At 47.7% G+C, this 16956-nt stretch overlaps 1 protein-coding gene across 4 annotated transcripts in view; it reads right to left on the bottom strand.

The window, feature by feature from the left end:
• Positions 1 to 16956, bottom strand: part of ADI1 (acireductone dioxygenase 1) — a 90400-nt gene that overhangs the window by 60357 nt on the left and 13087 nt on the right. For all 4 annotated transcript variants that reach the window (XM_073336103.1, XM_073336102.1, XM_073336104.1 and 1 more), the window contains exon 5: positions 11854 to 11991. In XM_073336103.1, coding sequence (XP_073192204.1) covers positions 11854 to 11991 — 138 coding nt within the window. The remainder of the gene's footprint in view (positions 1 to 11853; positions 11992 to 16956) is intronic.

Genomic DNA, 16956 nt, shown 5'->3' with positions numbered 1-16956 from the left:
AATTTATTTGTATTACAGTAATGTCCTGCTGTCTTCAACCAACTGACTGGCTAGGCACTGTATATACACATACAGAGAGACTGTGCCGGCTCTGTATATCTAAATAGACCAGACAGACAAAGGATGAGAAGGAAACTTGAATGTTACTTCATATCTCTCTCTGCGTCTGAGTCACACAGCAGGGCAGTGGCAGGCTGGGATTAGAAGCCAGTTGTTTTACCTGTTAGTCTACTACCCTCTCCAGGAAGCCAATAGACATGTAAAATGTCACCCTGTCTGAACGACTCCTCTTCGGAGCCAGATTTTTGTAAATCAAGAATATCTGAATCTTTATACAAAAACAGATGAAGGTTGCTCTAGTATAATTGCTGAGCCCCAAACTGTGTTCAGCAATTTAAATCCTCAAGCAGGAAGCCTTTTGATTTTATTATTTTCCTAAAGAAAGGTTCATTCTCATTGGTTGCTAACCATTAAAACAAGTTGATTTGCCACTTGATAGAGCCTTTCCACTAAACCTAGTGCTTTTTGCTAACCAGGAGAATATGTACTACATCTAAGGCTAAGATTTTGACACGCATGTTTTTAGTAGGTGAAGTACCACTAGTAATGAGAGACACCAACATCATCACTCTCTATAAAAACAATGGTGACAGGAGCAACTGTAAAAACTATCGTGGCATTTCCTGTCTTAGTATTATGGGAAAAGCCTTTGCCCGAGTTGCCCTGAACAGACTTCAGACCCTTGCAGACAGAATCTATCCTGAATGACAGTGCAGCTTCAGAGCTGAAAGGTCTACTATCAACATGATCTTCTCACTGAGACAACTACAAGAGAAATGCAGAGAACAAAAAAGCCTCTCCGCATAGCCTTTGTCGATCTCACAAAGGCTTTTGACTTTGTCAGTAGAAGTGAACTATTTGCACTTCTAGAAAAGATTGGATGTCCCCCCAAGCTCTTAAGCATAATTCGATCATTCCATGAAAACATGTATGTCACAGTCCAAATCTCTCAGGCTTTTCAGAGTCATAGTGGAGTTAAGTAAGCTTGTGTACTTGCCCCAACTCTGTTTGGGATCTTCCCTGCTACTGAAACAAGCTTTTGGTTCCTCAACTGAGGGAATCTATTTGCACACAAAATCTGATGGAAAGCTGTTCAATCTTGCAAGACTCAGATCTAAAACCAAGACTTGGGAGGCCCTTATCCAACACCACCTCTTTGCTGAGGCTGCAGCAGTGACAACCCACATAAAAGCTCATCTTCAAAGCCTAATGGACAGTTTTTCCAAAGCCTGCCAAGACTTCGGGCTAAAAGACTAACATAACGTGCCAAGTTGTTGAGAAAGCACCCTCCATCAAGATCAACAACTATGAACTTGAAGTGGTGAACGAGTTCATATACCTGGGGTCCACTATCACCGTCAACCTTTCTCTTGAAACAGAACTCAGTATCCTCATTGGAAAAGCCATCACAACAATGTATAGACTGAACAAGAGGGTATGGCAAAACAACAAACACACAAAGATCTGTGTGTATCATGCATGTATTATCAGCACACTTTTGTATGGGAGTGAGACTCTTCTACTCTCATCAGGAAAAGAGGCTCAACAGCTTTCAAAAGCGTTGCCTTCGTCGAATCTTTGGAATCTCCTGGAGGGACAGAGTCACGAATGCTGCAGTGCTCAAACAGACCAGCATACCCAGCATGCAAATGCTCCTCAAACACAGACGATTCCACTGGCTTGGGCATGTGTGCCGAATGAATGATGGGTTCATCCCAAAGGACATCCTCTACGGCGAATTGGCATCTGAGAAAAGACCCAAAGGATGCCCAAAATTGCATTTCAAGGATATATGCTGGCGAGACCTCCGAGAAATAGACATGGATGTGGACAAATGGGAAGATCATACTCAAGACCACAGCCTTTGGCAACAAGAGTTTAACAAATGTCTCTGGAGTTACAAGAGGAAGCAGTCCAGCTTAGCAGAGGAGAAAGGAGCTTGCAGAAGGTAGAACCCAAAGGACCGAAACATCACCTTTAAATGTGACAGATACAGTAGAGATTCTCTCTCTCGAGTGGGTCTCTTCAGCCACATCCGCGGCTGCCATAAAACCGATTGAGTAAATTTTTTACCTCTCAGGGGCACATATCCACAGTCTCTTGAGACTGAAGGATGCCTTCACAAATCTTTAGTAAAAGTCACGGACGGGTAATGGGCAATAAAGAAAAATTCATGGAAGCCCATAACCTATTGTGACCTTTACTAAAAATATGCATGACAAAATGGGGAGCTGCAGGTCCCCACACCACCCTCAGGGGGCCCTAGCACAGATCCCCCCACCGTCCATGGCTCAGAGCTGTGGGGTGCTCCACTGCCTATGGCTCAGAGCTCCCCCATTACCCCTGCCACCCATGGGAGCTAGGAGCTCTGGGATACCCCCTGCCACCCGTGGGGGCTGGGAGCTGTGGGGCACCTCCACTGCCTGCAGTGGCTGGGAGTTCCCAGGGCCTCAGTATCCATGGCAGCTGGGAGCTGTAGGGTCCCCTGCCAGCCACCTGCAGCAGCTGGGAGCTCCCGAGGCCCCTCTGCCTGTGACAGCTAGGTGCTCCCAGGGCCCCGCTGTGCACAGCAGCTGGGAACTGCAGGGTCCCCGTGCCAGCTGCCTGGGTGGCTTGGAGCTCTGGGATACCCCCACTGCCCACAGCGGTTCAGAGCTCCCAGGGCCCTGCTGCCCGCAGCACCTGGGAGCTATGGGGTCCCCCCGCCACCTGCAGGGGCTCGGAGCTCCAAGGTGCCCCGACCAGAGTCTCGGAACTCCAAGGTTCCCCCACAGAGCCTCGGAACTCCAGGGCACCCGCACCGTGTCCCGCAGTTCCTAGCCGCCACGGGCAGCGAACCCTGAAGAATCCATGACTTCCACAACCTCTGTGAGAAAATCATAGCCTTAACTATATCTATACACATGTATTTATGTAGCTTCACATACATTTATTCAGATTCTTCATTTCTACATTTTTATTGTGTGGTGGATGATGTATTTTTCACTTACTAGATAATTTTTTTACTCATGATTTGTACCAAGCTGCGTTTAGATGGAAATTGGAATTCAATTAAAAATACACAAAACCAGCATTGTAAAATTATTGGTTAAATAAAACTACACGAAATGTCCTGGATGCATAAGAAACAAAGTAAGGTTATCAAAACATGTTTGTATTTAAAACTGATCACTAAACAAAGAGAAGACTGAGTGGAGAAATAACAGTTTTCAAGTACATAAAGGTTGTTATAAGGAGGAAGATGGAAAAATTGTTCTTGTTAACCTCTGAAGATAGGACAAGCAGCAATGGGCTTAAATTGCAGCAAGGGTGCTTTAGATTGGACATTAGGAAAAACTTCCTGTCAGGGTAATTAAGCACTGGAATAAATTGCCTAGGGCAGTGTTTCCCCAACTTGGGACGCCACTTGTTCAGGGAAAGCCCCTGGCGGGCCCGGCCGGTTTGTTTACCTGCCGCGTCTGCAGCTTCGGCTGATCGCGGTTCCCACTGGCCGCTGTTCGCTGTGCCCAGCCAATGGGGGCTGCGGGAAGTGGTGCAGACCGAGGGACGTGAGCTGTGCAGCAACATCAGAATTTAGTCAGCTTTGCACATGCCCATTTGTGGAAACTTAGGTGACCTGGGGGTCTTAGGCACTTACGGGTTGGGCAATAGCTGAAAGGAGGTTTTGATGAATGTCAGTAGCACATAAATGTTGGATTTAGGCATCCAAAGAGACAGGTGCCTAAGTCCCTTTGTGAGTCTAACTCTATGTGGCTAACCTGCTTAGGTGTTTTGAAAAAATTTCACTATCTGTACCTTTAGGTACCTAAAAATCTATCCCCATGTCCTTCCAGCTTTTAAAATGACTAGAGCTCATCCCTTCCCATCTGGATTTTATTCACAGATTGGAAGAGGAAAACAAGCATTCCTGCTTTCTTAACCCCCAATCACATTGAAGTAGTCCAAATGAAGAAAATACTTGTTTTCCACCTGCTAGCGAAACTGAAACCAAAATTAATTAAGGCAAACCATTTTTCTGCACAACAGAAAAGAAAGTTCTAACATGAAGAAAGCTGTAAATACCAGCATTTGCTCCATGGTAAAGAGTAAAAAAATATAGCTACTTACTGTACTACGTGACACTGCCATATTTATAAAGCTTGAGTTGACCATTAAAGATTTTTTTCACCTCTGTTCCTTTATGTAATTATAAAAAAGCAGCACTCTTTAACTCACTCAGACTTGAGAAGGGGTCATTGATACAGATTTTTAATTATTATTTCAATTAGTTCAATAGATTAAATTTAGAATAAAGTTAGGCTTTAACATAATTTCAAATGTAATGTTACACAGGTTTATTTTTAAAAAATGTATTTAAGTTAAATAACATTGATTTAAGAACATAAGAATGGCCATACTGGGTCAGACCAAAGGTCCATCCAGCCCATATCCTGTCTACCAACAGTGGCCAATGCCAGGAGCCCCAGAGGGAGTGAACCTAACAGGTAACAATCTAGTGATCTCTCTCTTGCCATCCATCTCCACCCTCTGACAAACAGAAGCTAGGGACACCATTCCTTACCCATCCTGGCTAATAGCCATTAGCTTATAAAAATAACACTATCCAGTTTTCATTTATTTTAACCATTGATTTTTATCCATGCTGTCTCCAGCTGTGACCAATGGAACATATTTCAAGAAAACACAAAATAATGCAGCTGTCTATGCAATACTGAACCAGGAGCAGGGAAAGCGTGGGGGTAGGGGGCATCTTATATTCTAAAGCATAAAGCTTTATAGCCCTTAATATTTTCCATCTCAGTTCCTGTAACTGAAGAGGCTAATTTAAATCATACTATATTAAAATATACATCAAAAGAATGTTAAGGTTGCAAAGTCAAGCATTCAGAAGTTACTAAATGCCAGAATTAAGGTTACCAGTGCAACCTTAATTCTGCCCCTTAACTTTTAGATTCTTTGCTGCCCAGTGGAATCCTCAGCCCTGAGTTAGGCACCCAGGCTCCCTCTGCACTGCATGGGGACAATCAGGTGCCTAAGAAAGGGAATCACCAAATACCCGGTAGCCTGAGAGTTCAGGCACTCACCTGGAAGGTGGGAGACCTGGATTCAAATCCCTGCTCCAAAGCAGGGAAAATGCGGATTTTCTACCTTCCAAATGAGTGTGCAAACCAATGGGTTATTGGGTAGTCTGGAAAAAAACCCACCCCCACCCCCACTCCCAATCAGGTCACCCCCTCCTAGTGCTGATTTGTGCCCCACAGGTGAGATAAGCAGGGTCATATCTAATTTGAGAAACCTTGGTGGCAGTGTTTGAACTAAAGCAGTTTTGTGCATGCCCACCAGCAGAAACTAAGCCCTGGTCTACACTAGGACTTTAGGTCGAATTTAGCAGCGTTAAATCGATATAAACCTGCACCCGTCCACACAATGAAGCCCTTTATTTCGACTTAAAGGGCTCTTAAAATCAATTTCCTTACTCCACCCCTGACAAGTGGATTAGCGCTTAAATCGACCTTGCTGGCTCGAATTTGGGGTACTGTGGACACAATTCGATGGTATTGGCCTCCAGGAGCTATCCCAGAGTGCTCCATTGTGACCGCTCTGGACAGCACTCTCAACTCAGATGCACTGGCCAGGTAGACAGGAAAAGAACCGCGAACTTTTGAATCTCATTTCCTGTTTGGCCAGCGTGGCAAGCTGCAGGTGACCATGCAGAGCTCATCAGCAGAGGTGACCATGATGGAGTCCCAGAATCGCAAAAGAGCTCCAGCATGGACCGAACGGGAGGTACGGGATCTGATCGCTGTTTGGGGAGAGGAATCCGTGCTATCAGAACTCCGTTCCAGTTTTCGAAATGCCAAAACCTTTGTCAAAATCTCCCAGGGCATGAAGGACAGAGGCCATAACAGGGACCCGAAGCAATGCCACGTGAAACTGAAGGAGCTGAGGCAAGCCTACTAGAAAACCAGAGAGGCGAACGGCCGCTCCGGGTCAGAGCCCCAAACATGCCGCTTCTATGATGAGCTGCATGCCATTTTAGGGGGTTCAGCCACCACTACCCCAGCCGTGTTGTTTGACACCTTCAATGGAGATGGAGGCAATACGGAAGCAGGTTTTGGGGACGAAGAAGATGATGAGGAGGAGGAGGTTGTAGATAGCTCACAGCAAGCAAGCGGAGAAACCGGTTTTCCCGACAGCCAGGAACTGTTTCTCACCCTGGACCTGGAGCCAGTACCCCCCGAACCCACCCAAGGCTGCCTCCTGGACCCAGCAGGCGGAGAAGGGACCTCTGGTGAGTGTACCTTTTAAAATACTATACATGGTTTAAAAGCAAGCATTTGAAAGGATTACTTTGCCCTGGCATTCACGGTTCTCCTAGATGTAGTCCTAAAGCCTTTGCAAAAGGTTTCTGGGGAGAGCAGTCTTATTGCCTCCTTCATGGTAGGACACTTTACCACTCCAGGCCAGTAACACATACTCGGAAATCATTGTAGAACAAAGCATTGCAGTGTATGTTTGCTGGCATTCAAACAACATCCGTTCTTTATCTCTCTGTGTTATCCTCAGGAGAGTGAGATATAATTCATGGTCACCTGGTTGAAATAGAGTGCTTTTCTTCAGGGGACACTCAGAGGAGCCCATTCCTGCTGGGCTGTTTGCCTGTGGCTAAACAGAAATGTTCCCCGCTGTTAGCCACAGGGAGGGGGGAAGGTTGAGGGGGTAGCCACGCGGTGGGGGGAGGCAAAATGCGACCTTGTAACGAAAGCACATGTGCTATGTATGTAATGTTAACAGCAAGGATTACCCTGAAAGAGTGTAGCCACTGTTTTATAAAATGTGTCTTTTTAAATACCGCTGTCCCTTTTTTTTTCTCCACCAGCTGCATGTGTTTCAATGATCACAGGATCTTCTCCTTCCCAGAGGCTAGTGAAGCTTAGAAAGAAAAAAAAACGCACTCGCGATGAAATGTTCTCCGAGCTCATGCTGTCCTCCCACACTGACAGAGCACAGACGAATGCGTGGAGGCAAATAATGTCAGAGTGCAGGAAAGCACAAAATGACCGGGAGGAGAGGTGGTGGGCTGAAGAGAGTAAGTGGCGGGCTGAAGAGAGTAAGTGGCGGGCTGAAGAGAGGGCTGAAGCTCAAATGTGGCGGCAGCGTGATGAGAGGAGGCAGGATTCAATGCTGAGGCTGCTGGAGGACCAAACCAGTATGCTCCAGTGTATGGTTGAGCTGCAGCAAAGGCAGCTGGAGAACAGACTGCCACTGCAGCCCCTCTGTAACCAACCGCCCTCCTCCCCAAGTTCCATAGCCTCCACACCCAGACGCCCAAGAACGCGGTGGGGGGGCCTCCAGCCAACCAGCCACTCCACCACAGAGGATTGCCCAAAAAAAAGAAGGCTAGCATTTAATAAATTTTCAAGTTGTAAACTTTTAAAGTGCTGTGCTTAAAGTGCTGTGTGACATTTTCCTTCCCTCCTCCACCACCCCTCCTGGGCTACCTTGGTAGTCCTCCCCCTATTTGTGTGATGAATGAATAAAGAATGCATGAATGTGAAGCAACAATGACTTTATTGCCTCTGCAAGCGGTGATTGAAGGGAGGAGGGGCAGGTGGTTAGCTTACAGGGAAGTAGAGTGAACCAAGGGGCGGGGGGTTTCATCAAGGAGAAACAAACAGAACTTTCACACCGTAGCATGGCCAGTCATGAAACTGGTTTTCAAAGCTTCTCTGATGTGTACCGCGCCCTCCTGTGCTCTTCTAACCGCCCTGGTGTCTGGCTGCGCGTAACCAGCAGCCAGGCGATTTGCCTCAACCTCCCACCCCGCCATAAACGTCTTCCCCTTACTCTCACAGATATTGTGGAGCGCACAGCAAGCAGTAATAACAGTGGGAATATTGGTTTCGCTGAGGTCTAAGCGAGTCAGTAAACTGCGCCAACACGCCTTTAAACGTCCAAATGCACATTCTACCACCATTCTGCACTTGCTCAGCCTGTAGTTGAACAGCTCCTGACTACTGTCCAGGCTGCCTGTGTATGGCTTCATGAACCATGGCATTAAGGGGTAGGCTGGGTCCCCAAGGATACATATAGGCATTTCAACATCCCCAACAGTTATTTTCTGGTCTGGGAATAAAGTCCCTTCCTGCAGCTTTTGAAACAGACCAGAGTTCCTGAAGATGCAAGCGTCATGTACCTTTCCCGGCCATCCCACGTTGATGTTGGTGAAACGTCCCTTGTGATCCACCAGAGCTTGCAACACTATAGAAAAGTACCCCTTGCGGTTTATGTACTCGGCAGCTTGGTGCTCCGGTGCCAAGATAGGGATATGGGTTCCGTCTATGGCCCCACCACAGTTAGGGAATCCCATTGCAGCAAAGCCATCCACTATGACCTGCACATTTCCCAGGGTCACTACCCTTGATATCAGCAGATCTTTGATTGCGTGGGCTACTTGCATCACAGCAGTCCCCACAGTAGATTTGCCCACTCCAAATTGATTCCCAACTGACCGGTAGCTGTCTGGCGTTGCAAGCTTCCACAGGGCTATGGCCACTCGCTTCTCAACTGTGAGGGCTGCTCTCATCTTGGTATTCATGCGCCTCAGGGCAGGGGAAAGCAAGTCACAAAGTTCCATGAAAGTGCCCCAACGCATGCGAAAGTTTCGCAGCCACTGGGAATCATCCCAGACCTGCAACACTATGCGGACCCACCAGTCTGTGCTTGTTTCCCGAGCCCAGAATCGGTGTTCCACAGCATGAACCTGCCCCATTAGCACCATGATGCATGCATTGGCAGGGCCCATGCTTTCAGAGAAATCTATGTCCATGTCCTGATCACTCACGTGACCGCGCTGACGTCGCCTCCTCGCCCGGTATCGCTTTGCCAGGTTCTGGTGCTGCATATACTGTTGGATAATGCGTGTGGTGTTTAATGTGCTCCTAATTGCCAAAGTGAGCTGAGCGGCCTCCGTGCTTGCCTTGGTATGGCGTCCGCACAGAAAAAAGGCGCGGAACGATTGTTTGCCGTTGCTCTGACGGAGGAAGGGGCAACTGAGGACACGGCTTACAGGGTTGGCTTCAGGGAGCTAAAATCAACAAAGGGGGTGTCTTTACATCAGGGAGTATTTCAGGCAGGACTTCACGGAGGGTTCCAATAAGAAATGGTGCACCTAAGTTATTGTTCTTATTGGAACAAGAAGGTTAGCCTGGCCTCTGATTGATACATGGCTAGATTTACCTTGCTGCACCTTCTCTGTGAGTGACTGCAGTGTGACCTAGAAGAATGAGTCCCCTAGACGGGGGAGGGGGGGAAGCAAATGAGTACAAAACAAATCTGGTCTATTTCTTGTTTTGATCCACTCCATCTATCTTTTACATCTTTGGCTGGCAGCAGACGGTGCAGAAGGACTACATGCCATCCACATCTCATGGCTGCTCGGCAGAAGATGGTACAGTACGACTGCTAGCCATCCTCATCTCTTGCCTGCCCGGCAGAAGATGGTACAGTACAACTGCTAGCAATCCGTATCGCCTGCCTGCTCACCAAAAGACGGTTCAAGAGGACTGACTGCAGGACTAAAGAGAATGACCTGGTCAAGTCACTCTAAATTAAGTCCCTGCGCCCATGTCTGTCCAGGCGCTCCCAGCCGACGTGGCCAGGAGCACCTCGGACATGACGATGACGGCTACCAGTCGTACTGTACCGTCTGCTTCCACAAGGCAAGGGGTTGCTGCTACTGTGTAGCAAAGCCGTACCGCGTCTGCCAGCACCCAGGAGACATAGGGTGACGGTTACCTGAGCGGGCTCCATGCTTGCCGTGGTATGGTGTCTGCACAGGTAACTCAGGAAAAAAGGCGCGAAACGATTGTCTGCCCTTGCTTTCACGGAGGGAGGGAGGGAACGGGGGCCTGACGATATGTACCCAGAACCACCCGCGACAATGTTTTAGCCCCATCAGGCATTGGGATCTCAACACAGAATTCCAATGGGCAGCGGAGACTGCGGGAACTGTGGGATAGCTATCCAAAGTGCAACGCTCCGGAAGTCGACTCTAGCCTCGGTACTGTGGAAGCACTCCGCCGAGTTAATGCACTTAATGCACTTAGAGCATTTTCTGTGGGGACACACACACTCGAATATATAAAACCGATTTCTAAAAAACCGACTTCTATAAATTCAACCTTATTCCGTAGTGTAGATATACCCTTAGACATCCATGGGGACTTTACTGCCAGAGACTTAGGCCTGGTCTACACTACAAAGTTAGGTCACGTCAACCTAGTTGTACAGGTGTCTACACTTAAAATTGGTCTCCAACTGCTGTAAGCACCTCTTGCACTGGCATAGTAACACCATCTCCTCAAGTGACATAGAGCCATGGTGGATGTATTTAGGCTGATCCTGTGTGAGTCAAGGCACTGTGTTGGTTATATCGACACTAACTGTCCTCCAGCAGCTGTCCCACAATACTTCACATGGACTGCTCTAGGCTCCATTGTGAACCCACCTGCCCCTCATATTTAAAGCAGTGCTAGTTTTTGACATTATTTTTCCTGATTGCTCAGCGTGGTGAGTACACCTAACAGCTCTCCATTGTAGAGTGCAACTGCCCAGCTGACCACGCCGGCGACATGCTCCAGACATGCTCCTGCCTGGAGTAGACAGCAGATATTGGATCTCCCGGGCCTGTGGGGAGAAGAGGCTGTGCAGGCACAGCTCCAAGCCAACCGTAGAAACGTCAACATCTACAAGCAGATCGCATGGGGGATGCAGGCGGAGGGCTCTGACAGGAACCAGCAGCAGTGCTGTGTGAAAGCCAAGGGGCTGCATCAGGCATACCAGAAGGTCAGGGAGGCCAACAATTGACCTGGTGCGAAGCCACAGACCTGCCACTGTTATAAAGATCTACTCAGTGGAGATCTCACCATCATCCCCCACAGCACCACAGCTACCGCCAAGGAGCCCAAGTCCCAGGCCCCTGCCAGGAACAGCAAGGAGAAGGAGGTAGTGGAGGAGGAAGAGTATGATGGACAGGTGAGCGGGGGACCCAGCTGCTCAATGAGCCAGGACCTGTTTTTGACTCCACTACAGTCCAGTCAGTCCCACCAGTCAAGCACAGCGAGCCCAATACAGGTGAAAGAGCCTCAGGGAAGAGTGTAGATATATTTTCAATTACAGGGATGGCACCCCCCAAGCAGCAGGACACATCTTTTGGCTTTGCATTAATTTTCTCATGCTAGAAGAGGTAATGGTGCAACCAAGAGAGGTAGAGTTGCGATCTGCTTTTCATTCCCCTCTAAGGATGGGAGTGGGGGAGGAGGAGGGCATACAAAGCAATTTGATTATGTACATAGGGACATCCTTTGAATCCTCCATAGAGTTCTCAATGAAACTTTCATGGAGGTACTCTGCAATCCTCTGCCAAAGGGTTTTTGGCAGGGCTGCCTTATTTCTTCCTCCACACTAGGACACTTTCCTACACCACTCAGCACTAACTTCAGCAGGCACCATTGCTGTACACAAGATAGCAGCATGTGGGCCGGGCAGCTTCGGGATGCCAGCTGCAGCTGTGCACTCTCTGCCTTTGTTACCCTCAGGAGTGAGATACCAGCTAAAATCACCACTGCCTATGGAAAATGATGCCAGTATTCAGTGCCATTGCCCTATACTACTAGAATCATGCAACCGAGCTATTCCCTCCTCATTTCCCCAACCCCAGGTAGGTCACACTAACCACGCCTGGTACCATGCACAAGCAATCCCAAGCAGAAGGGAGAATGTAGTACTTACAACTTTAGTGGAGCAAGGGGAGGGAGTCCAGCACCTGAAGTTCCACTGAATATGCTGACAATGGTACCTCTGCACGTTTTATCTTCATCTGCTGACACTGCCACCTTCAGGGTCTCCCCCTCCACACCCGTGGAACGCCTGAGCCAGGTAAGGAGGAGAAAGAAGAGGACTTGGGATGACAGGTTCAATGAAATTCTGCATGCCAACACTGCATCCAACCGTGAGCACAGGGCCTGGAAGATTAACATTGCAGACAGCCTGGAGAAGGAAAGAGTGGAGAAGAGTAAGGCCTACAAGTCCCAGCAGGAAAAGGAGAGGAAGATGAACCAGGACATAATGGGGCTTCTCAGACAGCAAACACATGGGATGATTTAATTGGGGATTGATCCTGCTTTGAGCAGGGGGTTGGACTAGGTGACCTCCTGAGGTCTCTTCCAACCCTGATATTCTATGATTCTATGAACACAGATGCGGCAGACTCTGGTGGACCTGCAGATTCAACAATCCCAGGCTCACCTTCCTCTGCAGCCCACTGAGAACTCAATATAGGGACATTCCCTGTGCCCACCCCTCTGCCCCCGCCAACATTCACATGGCATTAGGGTCACTGCGCTACCCATACCAGTCCACCTGGGGGTCATTAAAGACATTCACAGCTTCCCATACACTGACCAGTGAAAGCCATTCTACTATTTGAAGATATTTCATCTTTATTCGTTCACATTTTCTGCAGAATGTTCAGCAGTTCTGAATGCAACCAATTTCCTGTTACTGTTAGTGTCACACAACTCATAGAATCATTCACAAACAAAATGAATAGGTACGTTGACAATGTTATATTCCTACATGTACAGCAATCACCACACAATTCCTCCTAGGCCACAAAAGAGCAAAGCCAGGGAGAGCACACTACAACACCACACACTACTTTGGCTCACTGTTAAAATGGTCTTTCAAAGCCTCCCTGAGCCACATAGCTCCATGTTGAGCCCTTTTAGTAGCCCTTGTATCTGGCTACTAAATTCAGCAGACAGCCACTCCACCTTCGCCCTCCAGCCTACTGGAAACTTCTCCTCTTTGCTTCACAGGTATTATGCAGCACACAGCAGGCAGCTATAAACATTGGGATATTTTTCTCACCAAGGTCTAATCTTGTGAGTAAACAATGCCAGCAACCCTTCAAACAACCAAAAGCACACTCAACTGTCATTCTGCACTTGCTGAGCTGGTAGTTGAATCATTCCTTGGTGCTGTCGAGGTGAATGGCTTCATGAGCCAGGGGAGCAAGGGGTAGGCTAGGTTGCCCAAAATAACCATTGGCATTTCAACATTTCCAATGGTAATCTACTAGTCGGGAAAGAAAGTCCCTGCTTGTAGCTTTCTGAACAGCACTGTGTTTTTAAAGATGCAAGCGTAATGCACCTTCTCTGACCAGCCCACACTGATGTCGGTGAAGTGTCCCCAGTGATCCACCAATGCTTGCATAAATATGGTAGCCCTTTCCGTTGATATACTCAGTGGGCTGGCAAGGTGGTCTGGTGCCAAAGGCATATGCATGCTGTTTATCACTCACCACAATTTGGGAACCCCATTGCTACAATTCCAGCCACAATGTCCTGCACATTTCTGAGAATCACAGTCCTGCATAGCAGGAGGTGATTACTTTGCACACTTGCATCACAATGGCCCCCACAGTGGATTTCCCAACTCCAGATTGCTACCGGTCAGACAGGACTCCATCAGGCATTGGAAGTTTCCACAGTGCAAGCACCACTTGCTTCTCCATTGTCAGTGCAGCTCTTATTTTGGTGTCCCTGCGCTGGACAGCTGGGACAAGCTTGGTGCGCAGATCCAGGAATGTAGCCTTTTGCATCCAAAAATTCTGCAGCCACTGCTCATCATCTCAAACCTACATTATGATGTAATCTCACCAGTCAGTGCTTGTTTCTCAGGGCCAGAAGTGGTGCTCTACCATCTGCTGCTGCACCAGGAAGAACCTTGAATTGTTTCTTGCAATGTCCCACAGCAATCTGTCCTCCAAAGAATCGTCATGCTCCCCACTCATTCAGTTCTTCTTGGGGCTCTGTAAATACTCTGGGATCATGCACCTTGGTTGTTTGCAATGCTCATGACAATACTGCAGTGCTGTGGAGGACCCATGTTTCTGTCAGAGATGGTGAACAGTGAGGAGGGCAAGTTTGTGGGATTTGAAAAAAAGGCAGGAAAATTATGGGATGGAGACAGTTGCAAACTGGGAAGTTGACCCCATGCTCCCAGTCATCCCTGCATTACTTGTTTTGGCCCCATCATGCATTGACAAAACTTCCCAAAAGACAGTGCACTGGACAGTGGCAGATCCACAGTGGGATACCTACCTATGGTGCATTGCACTCTGCAGCAATATAAGCACTCCTGGTGAATACACACACCGCCAACAAAAGGAGTCAAGTAGGCATGTGCACAAGTGATGTAATAACTGCAGCAGCTGTATGTCAACATAACTTGAGGCAACATAAGGTTGTAGTGTAGCCATGGCTGTAGGCACTTAAGGAATTTAGGCATCTCCAGGTTAGGTGGTAACTGAATGGGGGTTTTTGAGGATCTCAGTGCCACTTAAATGTTGGGCTTTGATGCCGAACTGCCCATTTGGCATCTAAATACTGCAACAGGAAACTGAACCGCATCCAATTCCCCTACATAATATTCAGCTGCTTTACTCATGAGACCATCCTTACCCCTTTCTGCAATCCCCTGCCTCAAAAGTTAACCATGGGGACAATGTTCACTTAGCCAAACAATTCAGTGTAACAGACTTATGAAATGCCCTTCAATTTGCATAAAAATGTCAGAGAATCATGGAGAACAGAAGTACAGGGATTTTTTAAATATTACGAAATATTTATTAACAATGAACAGAACAGCTAACAAACAGCTTTAATGGGTTTATAGGTACCCCTCAACCATATTGGATACTTCACTATAATAGAAAATTTATTTACTGTAAAGAACACACCCGTGACGCTGTGACCAGGCTGGGCTTCCCCTTGCAGCTGGAGGAGGAGGCTGGGGCTGCTGCCCAGAAGACTCCTTCCATGTTGGCAGCTGTGACCCTCCATCAACTGTGGCACCCTCCCCACCACCTCTGGGAACACTCACTCTTCAGCCCTGTGGTATTTGCCCAGGTGGGCGTGGCCCCATCTGCTGCCACATCGCCACCTGCTGTGGCCCCTCCATCCGCTACTGCTGCTGCTGCCTCCTCTTTTCACATCAATGGCAGCCAGAGTCCCATCCCCACCGTCACCAGTAGCCACGGCATCCATCGCCGCCTGGCGGCTGCCTCACACCACATTGAAACCTATGCACGGGTGTTGACAAGGGTGGTGGGGCCCTCAGCTATAGTGGCAGCCTCCAAGGTGTATGGGAACACCATCTTCTTCCTGGCACATGCACACGCCCCTGCCTGATGGCAGTGGGAATGCTGATAGAGCCCAGCTGGAGGACGACCGGGTGTCTGTGGGCTTAGTTGAAGCTACAGAGCTCTCGGCCCCTGCCCGGTTACCTGCTGTGATTCTGCACGTCGACCTACCAAGTTGATATAATATTAGGAGCTGAAGGGTTCGAAGGCAAAAGAGCTCCAGTGGATTCCCCTGCCTCCCTGTAGCTAAATCCTAATACTATTCTCACTTCCAAAGATTCTCCTTTAGTTACAGTGATACAGGCCTGTGGGTTTGAAGCAGAAAGTTTTCATTTCTACCCTCACTTAATTCTAGAGCTAGTCCATGCTGTGAAAATGGCACATGAGCCGAAATGTGTTGTTCTTGACAGAAGAGAGACAGGTACCATACTGTGCTGTACGACCAGGGTGTATATATCCATCTGTGGAGGCAACACAGCAAGGAGGCACTTCAGTTTTGTTTCCAATATCGTATTCTGTATAATGACAGTGAGATTTCCACAGAAATTGCTGTGGACATGACAGCTGGGAGGAAAGGGGAGGGAATAGATGGCAAAGGTAAAGGCATTGGTTAGTAGCATTAGCCTGCTGGTTACATTAGCCTCCAATGTCTCAGCGAGAGCTCCCTCAGATAGGGTGACTAGATAGCAAATATGAAAAATCAGGTCATTTTATTGGAGGGGGGAAGGGAATGTATAGTTGCCTGTATAAGACAAAGCCCCTAATACGGGGCTGGCCAACCTGACCCTGAGAAGGAACCAGAATTTACCAATGTACATTGCCAAAGAACCACAGTAATATGTCAGGTTTCAGAGTAACAGCCATGTTAGTCTGTATTCGCAAAAAGAAAAGGAGTACTTGTGGCACCTTAGAGACTAACCAATTTATTTGAGCATAAGCTTTCGTGAGCTACAGCTCACTTCATCGGATGCATACTGTGGAAAGTGTAGAAGATCTTTTTATACACACAAAGCATGAAAAAATACCTCCCCCACCCCACTCCCTGCTGGTAATATCTAAAGTGATCACTCTCCTTACAATGTGTATGATAATCAAGGTGGGCCATTTCCAGCACAAATCCAGGGTTTAACAAGAGCGTCTGAGGAAGGGGAGGGGGGGGGGAAACAAGGGGAAATAGGTTACCTTACATAATGACTTAGCCACTCCCCATCTCTATTCAAGCCTAAGTTAATTGTATCCAATTTGCAAATGAATTCCAATTCAACAGTCTCTCGCTGGAGTCTGGATTTGAAGTTTTTTTGTTGTAATATCGCAACTTTCATGTCTGTAATCACATGACCAGAAAGAGTGAAGTATTCTCCGATTGGTTTATGAATGTTATAATTCTTGACATCTGATTTGTGTCCATTTATTCTTTTACGTAGAGACTGTCCAGTTTGACCAATGTACATGGCAGAGGGGTATTGCTTGCACATGATGGCATATATCACATTGGTGGATGTGCAGGTGAACGAGCCTCTGATAGTTCGGCTGATGTTATTAGGCCCTGTGATGGTGTCCCCTGAATAGATATGTGGGCACAGTTGGCAACCGGCTTTGTTGCAAAGATAGGTTCCTGGGTTAGTGGTTCTGTTGTGTGGTATGTGGTTGCTGGTGAGTATTTGCTTCAGGTTGGGGGGCTGTCTGTA

Source organism: Lepidochelys kempii, chromosome 3, assembly GCF_965140265.1.
Source record: "Lepidochelys kempii isolate rLepKem1 chromosome 3, rLepKem1.hap2, whole genome shotgun sequence".
Taxonomy (NCBI): Eukaryota; Metazoa; Chordata; order Testudines; family Cheloniidae; genus Lepidochelys; species Lepidochelys kempii.
Note: the sequence above shows the minus strand (reverse complement) of the source record. Positions and strands in the feature narration are given on the sequence as shown.